This window comes from Neoarthrinium moseri (assembly GCF_022829205.1).
Source record: "Neoarthrinium moseri strain CBS 164.80 chromosome Unknown scaffold54_Wmoseri_CBS_16480, whole genome shotgun sequence".
Taxonomy (NCBI): domain Eukaryota; kingdom Fungi; phylum Ascomycota; class Sordariomycetes; order Amphisphaeriales; family Apiosporaceae; genus Neoarthrinium; species Neoarthrinium moseri.
Genome location: NW_026055168.1, coordinates 191,444 through 211,861, shown reverse-complemented (window position 1 = coordinate 211,861; position 20,418 = coordinate 191,444). Strand labels below are relative to the sequence as shown.

General features: G+C 52.9%; 6 protein-coding genes across 6 annotated transcripts; 4 read left to right on the top strand and 2 right to left on the bottom strand.

Moving 5' to 3' along the window:
• Positions 1–347: 347 nt before the first annotated feature.
• Positions 348–2,349, top strand: JN550_010479 (uncharacterized protein; the record flags this gene model as incomplete). Its single annotated transcript, XM_049308738.1, has 2 exons — positions 348–680; positions 733–2,349. 2 exons carry the CDS (start codon positions 348–350, stop codon positions 2,347–2,349), a joined length of 1,950 nt encoding a protein of 649 aa, XP_049167612.1.
• A 1,169-nt stretch (positions 2,350–3,518) lies between these two features.
• On the top strand, positions 3,519–3,947 carry JN550_010478 (uncharacterized protein; the record flags this gene model as incomplete). Its single annotated transcript, XM_049308737.1, has 1 exon — positions 3,519–3,947. One exon carries the CDS (start codon positions 3,519–3,521, stop codon positions 3,945–3,947), a length of 429 nt encoding a protein of 142 aa, XP_049167611.1.
• A 71-nt stretch (positions 3,948–4,018) lies between these two features.
• On the top strand, positions 4,019–6,020 carry JN550_010477 (uncharacterized protein; the record flags this gene model as incomplete). The annotated part of the gene is made up of 5 exons (XM_049308736.1): positions 4,019–4,201; positions 4,270–4,786; positions 4,843–5,565; positions 5,626–5,654; positions 5,709–6,020. The coding sequence occupies 5 exons, from the start codon at positions 4,019–4,021 to the stop codon at positions 6,018–6,020; spliced, it is 1,764 nt and encodes a 587-aa protein (XP_049167610.1).
• Positions 6,021–8,183: 2,163 nt separating this feature from the next.
• On the bottom strand, positions 8,184–11,213 carry JN550_010476 (uncharacterized protein; the record flags this gene model as incomplete). Its single annotated transcript, XM_049308735.1, has 4 exons — positions 8,184–9,402; positions 9,457–10,061; positions 10,243–10,962; positions 11,013–11,213. The coding sequence occupies 4 exons, from the start codon at positions 11,211–11,213 to the stop codon at positions 8,184–8,186; spliced, it is 2,745 nt and encodes a 914-aa protein (XP_049167609.1).
• A 1,562-nt stretch (positions 11,214–12,775) lies between these two features.
• Positions 12,776–16,906, top strand: JN550_010475 (uncharacterized protein; the record flags this gene model as incomplete). Its single annotated transcript, XM_049308734.1, has 2 exons — positions 12,776–16,316; positions 16,368–16,906. 2 exons carry the CDS (start codon positions 12,776–12,778, stop codon positions 16,904–16,906), a joined length of 4,080 nt encoding a protein of 1,359 aa, XP_049167608.1.
• A 1,016-nt stretch (positions 16,907–17,922) lies between these two features.
• JN550_010474 (uncharacterized protein) lies at positions 17,923–19,897 on the bottom strand (the record flags this gene model as incomplete). Its single annotated transcript, XM_049308733.1, has 7 exons — positions 17,923–18,475; positions 18,524–18,553; positions 18,604–18,755; positions 18,805–19,004; positions 19,050–19,184; positions 19,235–19,426; positions 19,480–19,897. The coding sequence occupies 7 exons, from the start codon at positions 19,895–19,897 to the stop codon at positions 17,923–17,925; spliced, it is 1,680 nt and encodes a 559-aa protein (XP_049167607.1).
• Positions 19,898–20,418: the final 521 nt, after the last annotated feature.

Below are 20,418 nucleotides of genomic sequence, written 5' to 3'. Positions count from 1 at the left end.
AGTTGGCCACTCACTTCCCTCTTATACCAGCTTGATCCTCTCGGTCGCCGCGCAACTCTCCTATGACCCGTATCAGTCTTGCCGCTACGCTCATTTTTTTTCGGCCCCAAGGTTCACGTCGGATGAACTCTGCTTAGGCATCTGACCTGCAGTCGCTCTTTACAGCACACTATCTATACTATAAGCCCCAAGTATATACGACCAAGGATCACTACTCGCTCGGGCGCGCCCAACCATCCGAATACCCGTGTCGAGACTACAGGCGCCATTTGTCAATTGCATTCAACTCCTACCCGCCGCCGACATAGTTTGATTTTTGCGCAGTCGACTCTTCTAGCGACTTCATAATGGATATGCAATTTTGCGCTTCGTCGAATTTCGGCCCTGTCTTCAACTTCTCCCATGGACAGGGGACCGCCATGCATTATCCGGAAGGCCAATACCCTGTTTATACCGGCTTTCCCGGACTGCAATACGTGTATGCGTCACAGCAACAACAACCTAATGACTACCCTCCCGATCGTGGTTCTCTGAACGACGGTAAAACGGAATCCAAACCTAGATTATCCAAGGAGGAAGTGGAGCGATTAGAAAAGGTCTTCCAAGATAACCCCAAGCCCTCGAGTTCGGTCAAAGCTCAACTTGCCGACGAGCTGGGCCTTGAACGGCCAAGGATCAATGTGACTTTTACCCCAGTCCTTTCCACTAATCAGTCACTGACCTGCTTTGCAGAACTGGTTTCAGAATAGGAGGGCGAAGGCGAAGCAAGAGAGGAAGCAAGAGGAGTATGAGGCCCGTAGAGCGGCTGAAAATCCTGGCTCTGAACCCGGCTCGCCATTAGATGCTTCTTCAGGCGCCTCCGAGTCGGTTGATCATGATCACCACGAACGGATAAAGCCTTCGTCTGCCTTGTTTCCTGATCTTACCTTGCCGACCACCTCAGGTCATTCCCTGGGCAGTAGCGTAGCATATGATGAGGATGCAGCGGGCGATGCAGAGGCTTTTGATTCGCGATACCCGCCTCAAGCTGCCGACTCAACCCCGGATGATAAGTCCGTTGACTTGCAATCGCCATTGTCATTGAACTTCTCTCAACCAGATGACCTGAGCTACGCACGACCCCAGATGGCCCAGGGCTTCCTGACTTCATCATCCATACACAACTACAACTCGTATGGATTCCAACACCACCATTCGGCCGAACAACTCGGTCAGCACCGAGATGTCAACAACTTGGCCCACGGATTACCATCTCCCGAGGAGCAGGCCGCAGCTCCTCACTACTCAGCTACCCACTATCACCAGATGGCTGGAGCGGACTACTCAAGCTCAGCAATACCCTACTTCCAATCTGAGTCGCCATTGGGTGAGCACAACCTGGAAGACCACCATAGCAAGGAGAATGCGCGGCAAGTTGGATCGAATAGCCCATGCTTGCCCGAAGAGTCCATGGCGTCTTCAACTGTTGATGGTCTTTCCACACCGACGGATTCATTCAAGTCCCCCCCACCTCCAGCCAACATCGCATCGCGGCGCAACATTGCCAGACCCGCGGCGCTGCATGTCGGTTCACTGAGAGGGCGGTCCTACAACCTTGGTGGCGGACTCAAGACGGGCATGGACGGGCTGCGCCGAATCGACCCAACAAGTCCTGCTACTGCAATGCGTAGAATCGTTTCGGCAGGCGGGAACATGGCCGGCCGCATTCAGAAACAGAGCAATGGGCCGCGCTCTCCTCTGTTCTTGGGCCGAAGCACTGAGGCCTATTTGCAATTCCATTCCCGCTCTCCCGTCGGGATACTCAGCGCTGCACTTTCGGGAACCACCCCTCCCACCCCGATGACACCTGCAGTCATGAATCAGGGAGGGCGCGAGCCAACCGTTTCATCCACTTGTTCCGATGACGAAGCCTTTATTCTTGGGCATGGTTTCTCAGGCATCGAGTCGCTAAAGACGCCCCCAGAGACTCCTGCGTTGATCACCAACCTCGGCGCGCACAACTTCAGCGCACACCAATTCGGTACCGGTGTCGACTTTTCTCCTGATCAGCCACTACTCACGCCATATTTCCAGAGCGAGTTTCCCGACCTGACACTTCGCCATGTGCCGAGTTATGTCGACATGAGTGACAACAGCCTCCCGTCAACGCCACTCTATCCCAACATGATGAATGCAGCGGCACAAGACTCGAGTAACCTTGCTGCCTCAGGGACACAGTATGACTGGGACACGAATGAATCCATAACATCGTCGAAATCATCCCCTGGTCAACCTCGCTCCAGACAGATTCAGTTCACACAGAACATCACTCCTCAAGACTACAACACCAGTGTTGTGCATGAGAGGTGAAATCAGTCGAGACCCTGCCCCTTGCTCCTAGGAACGGGCGCTTCTTTCCACTGAATCTGTCCCCACTCCTTGAGAACGTCGGCCTCGTCTCTTCAGCGAATAGTGTATCAATATCTGGCGCTTGGTTATCTTGCACATTATCTGCTTTCAGCGTCTGCATTCCATAAAGCGATATATCTTGCTTTCCCCAGACTCGCGCCCTTTCCACGGCTACGTCCGTGGAAAGCGCGCGGCAATCCTCGATAATGTAATGGCGAAGGGCCATTGCGTGGTGGGCTCTAGCATACAACGGAACGCATAATGCCCAACGGATGGGAAATGTGCGGTCGGAAACCGGAGTTGCTGTGATTTGCCATGTCTGCGCTCCTCCTGTCGAGGATGCGTCTTTGCTTCTCAATACGTGTCTGAATACCCCACAAATTTGTATGATTGGCGCTTGGAGCCTCTGGATATTTTTCGGGCTGGATAATTATGATACAGAAAATATCATGATGGGTGAATGCGCATCTGTCGCGTCATGGAGTTAATTGTCTTGGAAGTCGGCGGGTCCATTTGAGCATACTGGGGCGATACGACACGGGAAACAGCACAGTTTCATATATCATATATATATCAAGAGATGAGAAAGTCGAGCGGTACGAGCGTTTGTGATATTCCAAGGTCTTTATGCAATATAGCTTTGCTGTGATTGATCACAACCCATTCCGGCCTGGTAGCCCAAGAATGCTGATACGTGCTCAGGCTTATTGCGGCCCCACGCTGTTGGAATTCCAAACAAAGTAGCTGATTGTTTCCAGGGAGCGGCCGTCTCAGCTTCGACTGAGCGCCAGCTGGCGACAAGCATTCCTCGATCCAGGACCACGGCCATACAGTATTCGGGCTGTGTACGGCCTGGAACCGGACGAGCCCCGATGAATACACGTAACGGACTATTCCCGAAGATAAGAGCTCTCACTGCCGGCCACGGAGGCTGCTTCCGCGACAACTACATCCACTCATGGAGTCATCTGACTTCCAAAGCAACTCTGGAATTTCTTTCTTGACTAGGGTAGTTTGGCAAGTCCAGGATGCAACTCTGGCAAAACCTCGGTGGCCCATCTTGTGTTCTTGTTCCGACGACCAGACTTCTGGGGCAACTTGGACATGCTTCCCCACAAACAGGTCACGTCATGAAGAGCTCAACCCCTGTCCAGTTCGCTGTGGGGAAAAGTACCCCAGCCCGTTCATGCTCCAGCCAAGCGGTAATTACAGCCAAGTTTGCGAGCAGAGACGGCAAGATCACCAGTGCTGTCTCGTCGCAAGTGGTCTTCCCCGCACCGTTCGGGCCTAGACATGAAGCTTTGCTCCACGCCCGAGGAGAATTCCTCCGCTCATATCCTGGAAAGGCCCGAATGCTGTGCATACATTGCTGGCTCCGTAGTGTTGTAGTTGTATCCTGGTGCCACGAGGGCCAGGACCGCTCCCTCGCCGGCCGGAGAGCCAAGGCGTACCGCGGCTCGTGGCCTCCAGAAACGGACCTGGACGATGACGAGGTCGCGTCAGGATGGGCTCCGAAGATGTTCATAATAAAGGGCAGCTCCCCCGAGGAGGGCCTCTAGCAGAAGGCTTTGGTTCAACCACACTCTCCTTGTCCATCCGGTCATTCGTGCTGCTATTAGCTACTGCCAAGATGGTTGTGTTACTCCCATTGCTTGTGGCTTCGTCCATGTGTATAAGCTCGGTCCTCTCTGTCCCAGTGGCCGAGAGAGATTATGCTACAGCACCGACGGTCACTGTTACAAATGGCACTTACTCTGGCATTCATAGCAACGAGTATGACCAGGACTACTTCCTCGGGATTCCCTATGCTCAGGTAAGCCCCTGAGTCGCCATGTACCGTGTTTTCTATTACAGTAAAAAGTCTAATTGCCCTCTTTCCAGAAAGCTGTCCGTTTCTCGCAACCTCAGCCTCTGGACACAACATGGGATGGCACAAAGGAAGCAACAGCCTACCCTCTACATTGCATTGGTTATGGTGGGGACGAAATCGGATACGAGTTGTCGGAAGACTGTCTGTATCTGAACGTCATCAGGCCTGCAGGACTCACTGATACTTCTGACTTGCCTGTAGCCGTCTGGATTCACGGCGGCGGTCTGTACATGGGTGGATCCGCCGACAGGAGATACAACCTCAGTTTCATCGTCGAGAACAGTGTGAACCAGGGAACTCCAATTGTTGCCGTGAGTTTCAACTACAGGCTGTCCGCCTTTGGGTTCCTCGGTGGAAAGGAGGCGCTCGACGCAGGTGTTACCAACATAGGATTTCACGACCAACGTCTAGCTCTTCACTGGGTCAACGAGAATATTGCCGCTTTCGGCGGCTCGCCTAACAAGGTTACAATTTTCGGAGAGAGCTCTGGTGCCGAGTCCGTCAGTGCTCAGGTCCTGGCTTATAATGGTAAGTTCGGAATCAGCGTTAATACAAGTTTTTGGCAAAACAGCTGACCATTTTAGGCCGTGATGATGGTCTCTTCCGAGGTGCGATCGCCCAGTCTGGATTTGGAGGAGTACTTCCTCGATACCCTGGAGGACTGAATGCCACCGACTACCAGCAAGAGGCATTCAACAGCCTCGTGACGAACACCTCTTGCGCGTCGACTGTAGGCACCCCTGAGGCCATTACGTGTCTTAGGGATGCTCCTTTCGAGGAGATCAATGAGGCTCTGAACGTCACTGGCATTGGCCCATGGCCGCCCGTTCTCGATTCCGACTTTATCGCAGATTACCCTACCAATCAACTGAACAGTGGCAAATTTGTTCAAGTGCCGATCATCATTGGGGAGAACACGGACGAGGGTGCCGCATTCGGATCGGGCCAAGGCCCGAATGGCTCCACCGTAAACACGGATGCCGACTGGGAGTATGCGATACGCAACCTGTTCAGCACCAACGTCGCAGCCACGTCAGGAAAGACTGCGGATCAACTTGTTGATGAGGTTTCTTACTTGTACCCGAACATCCAGAGTGTTGGAATCCCCTCGTTGGAGTCATTCCCCGAGGTCATCACCAATGGCTCGGACTTGGCCACAAAGCTAGGTTTGCAATATCGACGAATCAACGCCGTATCAGGCGACCACTCTATGCACTATGCTCGGAGAAGATCAAATATCGCATGGGATCAAGCAGGTGCGCCGTCGTACAGCTATCGGTTTGATGTTACCGTAAACGGCATTCCTGGTATGTGACTCTATTTACAATTGTCCTCGTCCTTCTCATATAACTAACAACACTGGGTAGACTTCGCATCAGCAACTCATTTCCAAGAGGTAAGAAACCCCCCCGTAAGTCGCCTCAGGGCAGCCACTGACAACAGACATTAGGTCGCTTTCGTCTTCTACAACCTGAATGGCGACGGCTACGAGACCAATCCGTTCGCCAACACCACACAGGCTTACAAGGATCTTGCGCTCACCATGTCTACATCGTGGATCAACTTCTTCGTCGGTCTCAACCCGAACGGTGAGACGGTCAGTCCGGCATGGCCCGCATACGATACCTCAGTCGGAGGCGGTGTCGGTCAGAATGTTGTCTACACCGTCCGGAACAATGGCAGCTTCGTAGAGACCGATGATTACAGGGCAGAGGGAATCAACTGGTTCATCCAGAACGCACTTACTGTGTTTGGAAACTAGTTGTGTGAACATTGATGATACTGTCTGATAGCTTGGAGATGCTGCATCGTAAAGGGACTCACAGGGCCATGGCCTGATGTATATAGTTACAGTCATCCGCTGCCCAGATAGCTGCCCATACTTGCCAGACGGTGTCGAACGATAATGCTTAATGTTTGAATGACTATTAACCTGCAAGACAGCCGTAATCATTAATGTTCCCTCACATTGACCATGGTGAAAAGTCTACTGCCAAGAATCCAATTGCGTCAATCGTATTGCTCAATAGTCTAACGGCAGTCGTTCTTGACACCGGGTAAATTCCTACAGCTGGTTGCCGAATACTAGAGCTCGAAACGGTTTGAGGGCTCCGTAGGAGTTTTGGCACTAACTGTCACGAAATCTCCGAAGTACTCGGGCGCCATCCCACGCGCGATGCTCCGTGGCTGCGCCAACCAACAGCTTGCAAGCCAAGGTGGGCGCTGACTGTCGCGGATATGTTGTGCATGACGAATGGTATCCTACTTCGTTAAGCACCGTTTTAGGCCCGGTGCCCTTCCCCGGAGTAGCGTTCTGCAGGTGGCTTTTACCTTTGCAGGGTTGTGCCATGTTCGCGACCCCTTTTCCGACAACCAACGGACATAAATCCTGATTTATCACTTACTAGGCCTTCCATTCTCATGTTACCCTTCATACGTGGGCCGCTGTGGTGGCTAATGCAACACGGCCTAGGGATAGTCTTGCATCTTTCAATCGATAGCAGGGAAGGCATTATGTAGAATTTGCGAGGACGAAAGCTTCGCACGTATACAACTTGTTTCCCCTCAAGAATTTCATGAGATTCCACAACCGCGGCGTGCCCTCATGACTATACTACTGCTTGTAGGCCACGGCCAGGTGGGCTACCGTATCTACGTAGCACGTGTTGTTGGGGGGCATCAGACAGAGACAAACACAGGTACAGCTTGCCCGATCAATTTCCTGCTAAGAATGTGGGATGCCTTTTGAATAGGCGTTAGTCAATCTGTCCGGATGAACCGTTTTCCTTCTTTTTGTTTATATTTTTTTAACCTGAAACTAAACTTGTGGATATACGTTGATCGGTTTGTTCTTCCAAAATTGACAGTTGGAAATAATACTCTAGGTTCCATTTCAACTCTAAGGGCTGTCTCTCTTTGTCCCTTTTCAGTTGTTCTATTTTCTCCTTTTCTAATTATTCTGCGGATTCCCTTTATAGTTGTTTGCTAGTACCTCTTCTAGCTGTTCTGTAATTCCTTCTCTGTTACTTCTACTCGATCCTTGACCAGTGCATCTGTTTCATCCCTTACTAATACGTCTTCTTGGTATTAGCGAAGCCAATCGCGATCACATCTTTGGGCTTTAGACAGTTCTTATCCATGTTTCAGAGCTTTTCGATCTAGGTATGCTTGCAAAACAGGCCGGCTCGCTTTTTTAAAACATTCAAATGTATAAATTTATAAGCATACCCAAAGAAAGCGGGATTGGCATGTGGCGTCTTTCGACCCTGTGCAACCGAGGAACGATGGGTGATCCTTTGTGTACGGTAAGCACCTGAGCATCCGCAAGTCCCATAGATTGCAATTTGCCACTCATTAAACTTGATAAAAACCTATTTATATATATATGTTAGCAAGTCACACTGTTATTGGCATGTTTCAAGAAAGAATCTGTGAAGGCAACGGGGATACGTTTGGGGTGGGTCTCCCCTCGTTGTGGGTGACCTATGTTGTCTGCGACCCCCCTTTTCCCTCTCTATGGGGGACTAAGAGATGCCTGGAAGCTATGTGCGTCAACATCCACTCAAGTTCCTGGCTATTATACTGCCGGACTATGGCGCAGAGGATTGTAACCTAGGTTACCATCATCACTGCGGCCTGACCACTCGAAGGCAGGTTGGGGCTTGTTCACTTAACGCCGACGACGGGCCGTTGCCGGATTCCCAAAAGATGCTCCCATATTCATTACTCGCCCTATGCTTGTTGCCCTTATGCAATGCCAGCAAAAAAGGTATATATGCAGTTCTATAAACGCCCGCCCATGCAGTATGCAGTCATGTCCATCATTAGTCGTTGCAACATTTACTTCTGGGACCACTGCCCCGAATCCTCTCGCCGTTTTCAAATCCCTACGCCCCAAGCCAAAGCAAGGGCAGGAGCACTAGTGTTAGACCATATCGTCAAAATCATCATCCCAACCCAGTCTCTCAAATATCGACATGCGTGCGTTGTTGTCCTTCCCCTTGGTAACCTCCTGTTCCGCTGGAGCAGCCACAATATTATCCGTCGCCCGCTTCTTAGCAGGGGTGACGGTGACAAACCCCTCGAGCGAACCCATTCTTCCGACGGGTGGTCTCTTGACCGGTGTTTCGGCGAGGCCCCCGTCGGGTGACGACGGCATCCCGATCCCACTGTCCCGGTGCCGCAAGGAGCTGCCAGGTAGGGCCAGGAACTTCCGTTCTGCAATCGGCGAAGACGCAAGCACCAGACCTTCGTCCGGCCCAGGGGCGGAGAGGAAGCCTCGCTTCAAGAACGACGGCCGGGCAGGCGTTGCACCGACCAGGTCTACGGGTGCAGTCATTGTTGGCAGAGCAGGCGATGACTCCTCTACCAAGAATGCACCGTCTCTGTTTCGCTTTCTTGGCGCAGAAGACGGGACCAGTCTCTGGGAAGATGAGGATGGAACATGGTCGCCCTCGATCGACTCATGTATGATGCCCATGTTGGGCTGGCTGTAAGCATCCCGAGCCAGCGCGTTCCGGAAGCGTGGGCCGACCGGAGTGGCTTTAATGACGTTATGGAAGCCAGTGTGCTCGGTGGGCTTCTTCGACTTCCTGAGTTGGGACAGACTAGTGGTCGCTCTGCGCTCGTCGGCCTCGGCCATCGCTTTGCCGACCACCTCCCTGTTCGGTTTCCTCAAGCTGCTGATGGCTTCTTGCAACTCCGCCTTGATCTCAGCATCCCTCTTAGCTTTATCCTCCTGAGTAACGCGCTTGCCCACCGCGCTGGACGAGCCTGAAGACTTGTCTCTTGCGCTAGTGGCGTCCTTTGAATCCCTTCTTGGCGCAGCTGTCAATGAGACAACATCGCTCGGCTCTCGCTTCAACATCGGAATAGGCGTTGACGCAGATCTCATTAACGCAATCACGCTACTAGGTCCACGAGACATGCTGCGCCGGTGCTGCTCCGTTTCTTTGGACAAGACACGGTCTAGGGTTCGTCCTGGCTTGGGTGCAGTTGCGCGTTTAGTGATCATGCCTGGCTTAGCTCTCGGTTTGGTAGGGGCTTCGGTCTTCCTGGGCTTGGGTTTTGGAGGGGAAGGCATCACTGGCCCTCCTAATTTGCGAGTGAGGGAATCGCACTGTTGGGGTAGTCGAGATGAAAAGCTGCAAAATTGTAAGTCATTGAGTACTGGCAGTATTCCTCTGGATGATGCTTACAATGGAACGATAATCTCGATACAGAAGTCTTTCAAGGGGTCGGAATCTGTACCGTTGGACTTCTGCGCCGTATTACTCTGCCCAGCTTGCGAGTCTTCTAGCATTTTGATATCATCCAAAGAGGTCGACTGCCAGATACTGAGTCGATCGGCATGCACATCGAGAAGAACTGGGTAGTTATGCTTGTTCCGCTTCTTTGACGTCGTTTCTTTGGATGCCTCTGTGGCAGGTTCGTCTGCAGGCAAGCCAGGTAATTGCGATTCGTTGGCGTTGGCAGCAGATCTCAGTGGCTCCAATGCCAATATTTCAAGAATGAGGATGATTTGCAGCTGGGTTTCCCGCGATCGGAGACATGAGACCTGGAGCTTGGTGTCCTGTGGCGCCTCGGCAGCCATCGAGTCGTCGTCTTTTGCTTGTGGTTTACGAACATCCCACCATCTTCGAACGTGCTGGTCCTCGGCTGGATACAGAGAATCCTTTCCCAACTTCATCTTTTTCGACTTTCTTTTCTTGGCCTTAGGGCCTTGCTCGTCTGCTGACTCTGCTATGTGAGTTTTGAATTTTGCGATGATGTCAGGTACGGTCTCGCGGTACTTCTTGTCGATCTGGATGGTGGTCAAAATAAGGCTCTTCAGGAAGTCTATTAGATCGTCCATGTCTAGGTTGGAATCACAGTCAAGATGAAAGGCTGCGCGAGCTCGAGACAGTGGTCCTTTTGCAAAATACGCCAAAGATCCCTTGAACCCATTAGATAACCGTCGCAGATATTTGAGGGGTCGGGCTTACCATGGAATGGTACAATGCTTCGAAATAGTGACTGCGAACATTGTCAAAGATATCATCAGCCGTGTGCTGCGATGATGGCTGTTCGGGTACAGGATCCTTGGTGAGTTGCGTCGCGGCCATAGCCTCTAGGTCGGGGTTCTTTTCCGCTGGTGAGAGACCGCTCGGTGGGCCAAGGGTCTGGGATGCAGCATCTTGCTCGACAGCTGTTGGAACCTGTGCAGCTTCCGGCGCTTGAGAAGGCAGAGAGATGGATAGTGATCTCGCTGGTCTCTTGACTAACGACTGGATAGCTTCAATAGCAAGGCGCCGCTTCTTGTTCTCCTTGTGAAGTTCAGGCGTTGTCGTGGCTTCTGGCATAGAGGCGTGTGCTGGATTACTGCGCGGTCTGATGAGTTTCGTGTAGGCGACGGTTGCGTGGCTACTGAGCTTCTCCAGGTCGACCCAATTTCCTAATTTGCATAGGGTGTAAAGGCCACTGTCTTGGCGCTCCAAAACATAGGACGTCCTGTTGGATTCCAGCCTTGCGATGAGCACAATGGGCCGGGTTCCCATGCGACTCTCCAAGTCGAGGATCCTGATGGTTGATTCATAGAACTGAGCATACTCGAACTCGCCCGAGGGCGCGGCAAGATCCAGGCATGAGAGACCCAGTCGTTCCCGAGGCAGCAGCATTAGGGGTTGGAGGCTGCGTGGCTTTATGGACAGCTTAGTAGGATATGCCTGCACCGAACTTAGTTTTCCCTGACGCTGAAATGAGGTATCGACCCTACCTTGACCACAATTGAGGGCTTGAGCAGGTCTTCCATGGCATAGGCATCATGCTTGCGCTTTCTGGCCGGAGTGGAACCAGCCGTGAAGCCGCCATCGTTATTCAGGCGGTTGTCTGACGAGAGCGGCCGGGCGACGTTGGCTGCTCGGGAACTTGGCCGGCTTTGACGCGACGCGTCTGACCCAAGACGTCTGGAGGACATAGGAGAGCTAAGGAAGAAGAAGGGCACAATTCATCGCAGACGCCTTCGAACAAACGTGACAACCGAGCAAGCAGCACACAAGAGACGCCAATCCAAGCCGAATCCGATATATACAGACCTGTGCAGCGCGCCGAGTGCAAAAGTCGATAACGGTTTCCGTGACGGCTGAGGCTCGTCCCGCGTCGCCGCGCTCTTTGCCAATGGCGTCACGCGTCGGGCTCCACCGGTAGAACGGGCTGGTGTGGTGCAGTGGCAGCTGGGGCTGGGTCGAGGTCGTGGGAAAGCAGACTAGCGCAGCGGGTGGACAGCCCGCGGGCCTGTGCGGCACACTGGCCCGTGGGTGGATCGAGGGATCGAGAGCCCTCAACGAGCAGCTGGATAACTAGATCACATAGTGCTCCCCAGCATTGCTATGGCGCGAGGCTACGGAAAAATGGATGGTCGTCCGGCCGTCTAAAGCAGGGAACTCCCCTTGACTCGTGATGGCAAACCCCCTTGCGATGCAGCCGGGGTTTGCCCCGTCGAGGTCTGGTCAAAGGTTCATTGTGCCATCCGATTGAGTCCTCGGTTGTTTCCGAAGTGCACGAGTATTCGATGTGACCTTGAGTTGCTGGCTGCTTGGCGTCCAATAAGGCCTTGCGGAGGCTCTGTCGTGTCTTCACTGGTCAAGTGACCCCCAGTTCATCAACACCCGCAACTGGGAGAACCGGATTTCCTTGCATGTACGCCAACACGCGGCAGATAGCTTGCATTCACTGCTCGCTCCGCAGATGTACGGCATCCTCTCTCTCCGTTTCACCGTATGCTGCTGTTGCGCGGGCAGTGTCTCCGGGTGAATCTTGTGCGATCTGTACAGAGGATATACTGTGAGGACAACTGTGAGGCAAATGCAACGATAGTAGGCACCGAACAGGCAATATACAGAAAACCTGGGCGGAACGGATCTGGTATCCCGGCCCGGAGCAAATGTCCGCGCAGTGGCCTTTGGGGCCGAAACTTGGCCATTCTGGACGCTGGCCAGCGCGCTCAGACCGTTAGTCGCCCATGCCACGCCTGGCCCTATGCAGGCCTTGAGCCAGGGGGGGGGGGGGGGCAAATAGCTAGGCCAGCACCGACTGCAGGAATGACTGGACTGGACTGACGGGACTGACTGGCTGATGGAGTAAACTAATCGACTGGAGGGACGATGTGCCACTCCGCCATCATCTGATAATTTTCCTCGCGAGGCCAGCAAGCTGCAATTGCGTCGCCAGTGCTCGGCGCCAGCCTCTTCTCCGACTCGACTCCAGTTTAGAGCGACCGCCAGTCTGTCTCGTCAGTCGACTGCATCCTCTGCTCTCCTCTCCTCTCCTCTCCCCCCATGGATTGCTCGCCCCATCGCATCCCCATTTTAAGCGAGAGCGACCATCGTGCCTGAGGTCCAGACGTAGCACAACTGGTCTTTCGCGTGATTGCGAGGCGGTCAAACCCGCCCACCTCTTCGAACTCTTCGAGCTTCGTCCTTAATAGATTTGACCATCTTCGTCCTCGTCCAAGAGCCGGCTTCGGCCCAACAACCCGCCATGTCCACCGAAAACTCTCCCCGCGCTGTTCGCTTCTCGCAAGGCGAGGTCGAGATGCTCCCCAGCAAACCCCATCCCTCGCGCCCGATTGCCATCACGACAGATTCCGACGCCTCGGGGTCCTCGGAAGACTTCACCCCCGACCCAAGCGACCCCGCCGAGCTTGAGCGCGACGATGAGCTCGGCTCCTTGTCCAGATATACAGAAGGGAGCCTCTCCGGCTCCGTGGCTTCTTTGGCCCCGAACTCGTTGGCAAACAGCACAGGCCGGGTTCAGCGCGACGGCGCCGCCATAACGCCGAACGGGACAGGTACTCGCCAGTCGCAGAGGCCATTGCCCTTGACCAGGACGCCCTCGAGCACATACGCGCCGCAGAGGGGCCCTGCCATGTCCTCCATCAACACCCGCTCGGGCTCCAGGCCTCGGCGGAGCGACGACCCCGAGCAGAAGTTCCGCAATCAGGAGCCTGCGTATCTGCGCATGATGCGCCACCAGGAACAGCCACCCAACGGCTACTTCGACCCCTACACCCCCAGCTTGGATTACTCGGACGACGAGTCTGAGGGAGAGACGCCCTCGTCCGAAGGCGTCTACGATGGCCAGTACAACGAGGAGACCATCATGTTCTACAATGCCGACGAGAATGATCTACACCCTACCGAAGATGACGTGACGGACCCGGACAATCGGGAAAGGCTGGAATGGCACGGCATGCTGGCTGCCGTTCTGACGGGAGATGTCGTAAGACAGGAGAAGAAGCGTCTCATAGGCTCCTCCGAGAAAGAAGGAGGCATTTCCGCGCACAAGGCCGAACTGTGGGTTGGCTTACGGTCGAAGATATGCGGCCGATCCCTGGCTGTGCAGCGCAGGGTAGTCGAGGAAGCCCGATCCAACCTGGACAGGACTATCGACGAGATCACTCGCTTCGAGGTCCAGGGTGAGAGTGAAGCCGGGAAACCCCCCATTGAGCAGATCCGGGACGTGGTCATGAAGGTCGAGAAGTGTGTCACCCTATACCCGTCGTGGCAAGCCCTCGGCGCGGATCACAAAACGGCTACCTCGCAATCTTTCCATGAGACCTGTGACGCCGTCCTATCGTGGTACAACACGAACGAGATGATCAACACAGAGCTGGATATTCTGAAGAAGTGGGTCGGAAATCGTGATTTGGACTTTCACATGAAGAAACAGAAGTCCCCCAGCACAAATGGCTTGAATGACGAGACTTCGTTCCTGGACCGATTGATGAAGGAGGACGGGCTCAAATCTTTGCACGACGACAATGGCGACGAGGCGGAAAAACGGAAAGCAGCAGCAAAGACAAAGACTCTCATCCGCAGGAGTATGCTTGCTTCCATCTCGACCACGATCGCGAAGGCGAAGGAAACCCTCATTGCAAACTCGGCAGCATTCAAGAAGCGCCACCTGCCGCCCTACATCGAGGAAATTCTCACCTTAATCAGTTTCCCCTCGCGGCTGATTGAGGAGATCATTAAAGTTCGGCTCGCCTTCGCTAAGAAGATGAAGGAGACGACCCAGCAGAATGCTATACTCCAGGATCAGATGATCGGCCAATTCGAGATCCTGTTGAAGCTCGCAATCAAAATCAAACAGGATTGTCTCACCGTTCTTCAGCCTCAGCCTGGTTGGCAATTGCCGCCCTGCATCGATGACTCTTTTGACCAAGTTGTACTCGAAGCGCTCAAGTACTACTTCAAGATGCTGAACTGGAAGTTGAGCAGGAACAAGAACACGTTCAAAGAGGCAGAAGTTCTGTTCCAGGAATGGGACTTCGCCAATATGGTTGGCCGAAACCTGCAAGGTGGTGACATTGAGGTCGCGGAACAGTTTAGTACTCTGACCTTCAAGGCTCTCAATCGCCTGAGCACGACGTTTGAGCGTGAGCTCCAACGAAAGCCCAAGGAGTCCGCCGACGCCATGAACAAACGGTACAAGCAGCTCCTCGAATCGGTTCGTGTAAGACAAAGGATGTTGCAACGTTTCTCCCGAATGTTGAGTGACCATTACGAAAATGCGTCTGATCTCAGCATTGCTTTTGCAGCCGATGAGCTGCAGCACTTCTACGAGCGACTATCAGTCAGTGGCCATTTCTTCGTAGATGAAATCGACGGGATACAGATCATTGCCTCCCCGGCCCTCGTTGGGCGAGATGATGAAGTGCAATCGATCCTGCGGACTTGTTTCCATGGCCCACAGCAGGAGTCAGACCCGACTGAACCGTATGTTCTGATCCTCAGGCCTGAGACCCCCTTGCATTGGTTTGGCAACCGCAGCACTCAGCTCTTGAACGTCGACTCAACAGACCTCAAGGTCGGTCAGATGCGGTTGATTGCCGACGGGTCGCAGTATAGACTCGCCAACGCACGCAAGTCATTCATTGAAGCGATAGACATGCATCTGGATCTTGTGGTAGAGCAACGGTCCAATCTGCACAAGGTCAACTCAAGGCTGATGGAGATTCGAAAAGTGGCGTTTAAGCTGTCCAACACATTCATGGACAGTGTAGAGATCATTCGGCGACAAACCGAAGGACTCGATTGCACTGAGCTCATCCAGACCTGCTTCGTTTTCGCCACCGAGTTTGGCCAGCGATCCTTGATTAGCATGGATAGCAACCGCCGCCAGATGAACAACATGAAACTCACAAAACTAGCCCTAGATTGGGTGAGTTTCATCTGTGACGACTGTACTGTGAGCGATCGAAAGTCCTTTCGATGGGCCGTTCCGGCCTTGGAGTTTGCAATGGGTATGACGAGAGGTCGACATATCCTTGGCCTGGATCCCTCTGAATATGCCAAGTTGAGGGCCAAAGTGTCTGGGTGCATGCGATTGCTCATTTCCCATTTCGATATTCTCGGAGCCAAATCGAATCAGGCCGCGCAGTCAGAAAAAGAACGGATTGAGGCTCTGGTCGGACAATTTAAGAGGCTTGACAAGAACCGCATGCTGGACGACGAAGAAGCATACAAATATATCCAAGAACAGCGACTCGAGAGGATAGCGGAGGTTGACGAGTATCAACGACAGACCATCGCGGAAAGACAAGGCTTGGGCCGCGTCCTTGAGGTTTCCAACGAGGTCGATCGATCCTTGGCTTATCTGTCCTCTTCGGCTACGAATGTCACGATGCGCTGGCAGCAGGGACATTTCGTGGGTGGCGGCACATTTGGCAATGTGTACGCAGCAATGAATCTGGATACTGGTCATCTGATGGCCGTAAAAGAGATCCGCCTTCAGGACCCCAAGCTGATACCCCAAATTGCTACCCAGATCAGGGATGAGATGGGAGTCCTTGAGGTCCTTGACCACCCGAATGTTGTGTCATATTACGGTATCGAGGTTCATCGCGACCGGGTTTACATTTTCATGGAATTTTGCTCCGGTGGCTCATTAGGAAACCTTCTTGAGCATGGTCGTATTGAGGACGAACAAGTCACGATGGTTTACGCTCTGCAACTGCTTGAGGGTCTTGCTTATCTTCACGAGAGCGGCATTGCTCATCGTGACATCAAACCAGAGAGTAAGTTGATTTCCTATACATGGTTCTATCATAGACTTACCAAGTTGCCAGACATCCTCCTCGACCACAACGGTGTTATCAAGTACGTTGATTTCGGCGCTGCCAAAGTAATAGCCCGACAAGGACGTACTCTAATGCGGACATCGGTTGCTACACCGAACAAATCGATGACCGGCACACCTATGTACATGTCTCCCGAGGTTATTAAAGGCGAAAACCCTGGTAAGGCCGGGTCCGTCGATGTTTGGTCTCTGGGATGTGTTATCCTGGAAATGGTCACTGGAAGACGACCTTGGTCTAACCTCGACAATGAGTGGGCCATTATGTACAATATTGCACAGGGTAACCCGCCTCAGCTACCAAGCACCGACCAGCTCAGTCCGCAGGGCATTGATTTCCTGGAGAAATGTTTTGTGCGGGATCCTCGGAAACGGGCCTCGGCTGTCGAGCTGCTGCAGCATGAGTGGATCATGAGCATCCGCAGCCAGGTCATGGAGCCAGCCACCCCCAGTGACAGCTCCGGCTCCGCGCAGAACACGCCCCATCCCAACTCGGCCAGCAGCCGCGCCGCCGCTGACGGCTTTGCCTAGGGGACTTCGCCATCGGCCGGCGGCGTGCTGCCGCTCATCTCTCCGGCCGAGGAGGAGGCAGAAAAGCTCGCCATGGAGATCGAGCGTACGGAATCTGGACGAGTCATCACACTCGGTGATCTTGTGCAGGCCCCCGGGTCATACCCGTCTTCTGGGCAAGGCAGTGCTGACGATTGGTTACACGGAAGACGATCGTCGGTATCGACTTGGGACAATCATTCTCATACAGTTACAGAGCAAGATGAAGATATGATCCATAATCCCACGATGGACTCTCGAAACTCATCGGATGGATCCGAAACGAGCCGTCCTGGAGAAGCGACAGAACTAAATCCTTAGGTACGGCTGGATGGGCGTGGCAACTTAGCCATGCAGTTATGCATTAGTCAAATTCTGTGTTATGAGGACACAGAAGAACGAAAATGATCAGATACGGCGAGAAAGGGGACTATTTACGGCGGGTTTTCCTCCACGGTAGCGACACGCATGGGCAGGGCTTTTAAGATACACGAGATGAGACTGCATCAGCGACGGAGTTTGACACGACTGGGGCTCTTCTGTTTTTTTTCGGGGGTTTATCTCTATATCTCCACTCTCTCCAGAGCGGTCACATGGCATTTGATACGAAAGTAAACTTGATACCCTTACAGGGGGTCTGGGCAGGCAGGAAGACAGAACTAGTCGCTATTATGACAGTGACGACGTATATAATGTAATGAATACTTATATTGGATTGGATACGTTGTTCCTCTAGCAATTGTGCATTTGCGTTTGGTCAAGTTTGATCATCAATGAAACATCAAATCATCGAGCAGATGTTTCAAGTCTCTAGACTTCTAGATTGGGATTAAAGTTTGTTTCTTTGCACGCTGGACTCATCGCAGCTCCTGAATTTTTCTTTACGCACGAGGGAAATCTTGGACAAATCATGTTTTACTCTGTTAAGCCTGAGAATCTTTACCATGCGTGTCTTTCTTCCATTTACGCTCCTCCAGGCGAAAAGTAGTCACCCGCATCTATCCAGGCCGCTTTTTGAACAGCATCGGCAGTGCCGGCACGTTCAACGTGAACGTGTCTTTGGCGTCTCGATCGAATGCTTCTCTGTCACTTGCACTGGCCAAGGATATATCGAACCGAAGCGCGATCCTGCTGAGAACCATGCGCAACTCCATGAAGGCGAGGTTCCTTCCCGGGCAGCTGAACTGGCCTCTTGTGAAAGGGATCCAGGGGGCCTTCTCCGGGGACAGACCCTCCCACCTTTCCGGAACAAATGCCTCGGCGTCCTTCCAGAATCGTGGATCTCTTTGAATCGTATGGGCTGGAACCGACACAATCGTATCCCCTGGTATCGCGATCTCGTCTATCTGCAGCCCTGAAGCTGGCGTCAGTCGGGTGAGACCAGCGGGCACCGATGGCTTTAAGCGCAGGGTTTCTTGGATGATGTAGTCGAGGTATGCCACATTCTTGGCTCGATCGTACGTCCAGTCGGCGTCTCCTCGAGTGAACTCCTTTCTCAGGAAGTTCTGGAGTTTGATATAGGAGGCCGGATACTTGGCTAAGTAGAACAATCTGGGACGTATAAGCGGGGCCTCTATGGCAGCTCTCTTGCTGACTTACGCGTTTGCTAGGGCTACGCTTGTGGTATCACTGCAAACTCTTTAGCAACTACACCCCAGTGAGTTGGGTTAATTACATACCTGCCGGCGATGATCATGAGACGAGAGTCCTCTTGGAAAGCGCCTTCACCCGGAGGTGCTGATTGGTCACCCTCTTCTTCGGCCTGAAGTAGCCAGGACATGACATCCTTGGGACTCCCAGCTTTCCCAGCGGATTTCTCTTGTTTTACGAGCTTTTGGGGGGTAAGAAATAACCAGTGCCGCTAACTGGGGGTTGCTTACCTGTCGTTTCTCTTCGAGCTGCTGGCCACACCAATCCATGAAGTTTGAGTAACTGCCGGTTGCGCCCGGTATCTTGCTGAGCATAGAGAGCAGCCATGGTACTGTGCCAAGGACACCAACTGCGGCCATGTTGTCGTGCAAGCCTCGAATCGCCGGATGCTCGATTTCCGACTCAAGCATATGGAAGTCCTTGGAGAAACCTAAGACATTCAGCATATCTCCACAAACTTTGATAGGCTACCGACCGATTTCCCCCATGACGTCGAATCCGAAAAACATGGCGTATTTGGAGATGTCAAGGGAATTCTCTCCCTGCGCATCGAGGCGTGACAGTAATAAGTCTACCTTGGCAACGATACGTGCTTCATAGGCAGATAGAGCTAATCCCGATGAGCCTGGAACGCACCTAGGAGTACGTTTTCTCAAATACCTCGAAAGCTCAAGCCCCTTTCCCAGGCCCTCTTCCGGCGCCTGTGGATATCCGCATCGCGAGTGGAATTGATGGAAATCTTGGTCGCATCATAGGAAACTTGGCTGTACCAGGGAGACTTCGAACATTTGGTGGTAGGTCCGTAGATGGCAGAAATAGCAGAGGGCCGGTTGATTGATAACTCGCGCGGTCCTAGGTCAAGCATAAGTCCACGCCTCAAGTGTCTTTGCATAGAGGCATCCCACCAACGCGGACAAAATCTCCGTATTTCTCATGAAGCCTTTGTGTAGTTATGTTTGCCTGAAGATGCTTTGCCGCATGGTGCATAGCATAGAAGCGGGAGAATCTGGCTAGGGGCGGGCCGGGAAACCTGTGCAACCGGTGTAAAAAGCCACGGTATATCAAAATGGAACCAAGCGCCCCGGCATTAAAAGCACCAGCGACAATACTAGTATTCAGCAAGGCTTCTCGGATATACAATGTTTGAGCGTAGGTGAAGAATGTACCGAGGAGCACAGTTGAGTACGCGCCAACAAGTTGCCATGCTTGAGTGTCAATCTCGTACGGGCGTATGACGAGATGAAATAAGACACCCAGCAAAAACACGAATACTGCCGTCCACTCCATCGCTGAAGAGTCGGGGAAGCTATCCGTACCACGCATTGCAAAGCTGTTGACTCTCGAGTTTCGGAGAGCAAATGAACCGGCAAAAGAATGCCGGGAGGGGAAGATCACCAGCTCCCATCACATCAGAGAAATCACATCAGACTTGCTCTCAACATAGAAGACCCACATGACTAACCTATGTCTGAACTCTAAGTGATTATGCGCCCGGAAACGAGGGCGACTGCGTCCCGGTGTGACCGGGGAAGAACCCGGCAAGACCCGCCTAAACGGTTCTCACTGGGCGGCCCGTTCCAGCACACCGGCACACTGCAGGCATTTGATTAGTATTCCTCCAGAGTGGAGCAAATACTTCGTCGAAGTCCCCTGGGCGTTGCTTGGAGCCTTCGTATTCTCAGAAACTGAAGTTAGACCAGCACTACCGACTCATTTGAATATGTGTTTCAATTGCTGGATGGGGATCTCGAACACCAATGGCGGTGCGGTCCGACGTTGAGGTGCTATTAACATTATTAGCGACGACCAGGCAGATCGGCTTCAACTTATGCTATATTCAATTT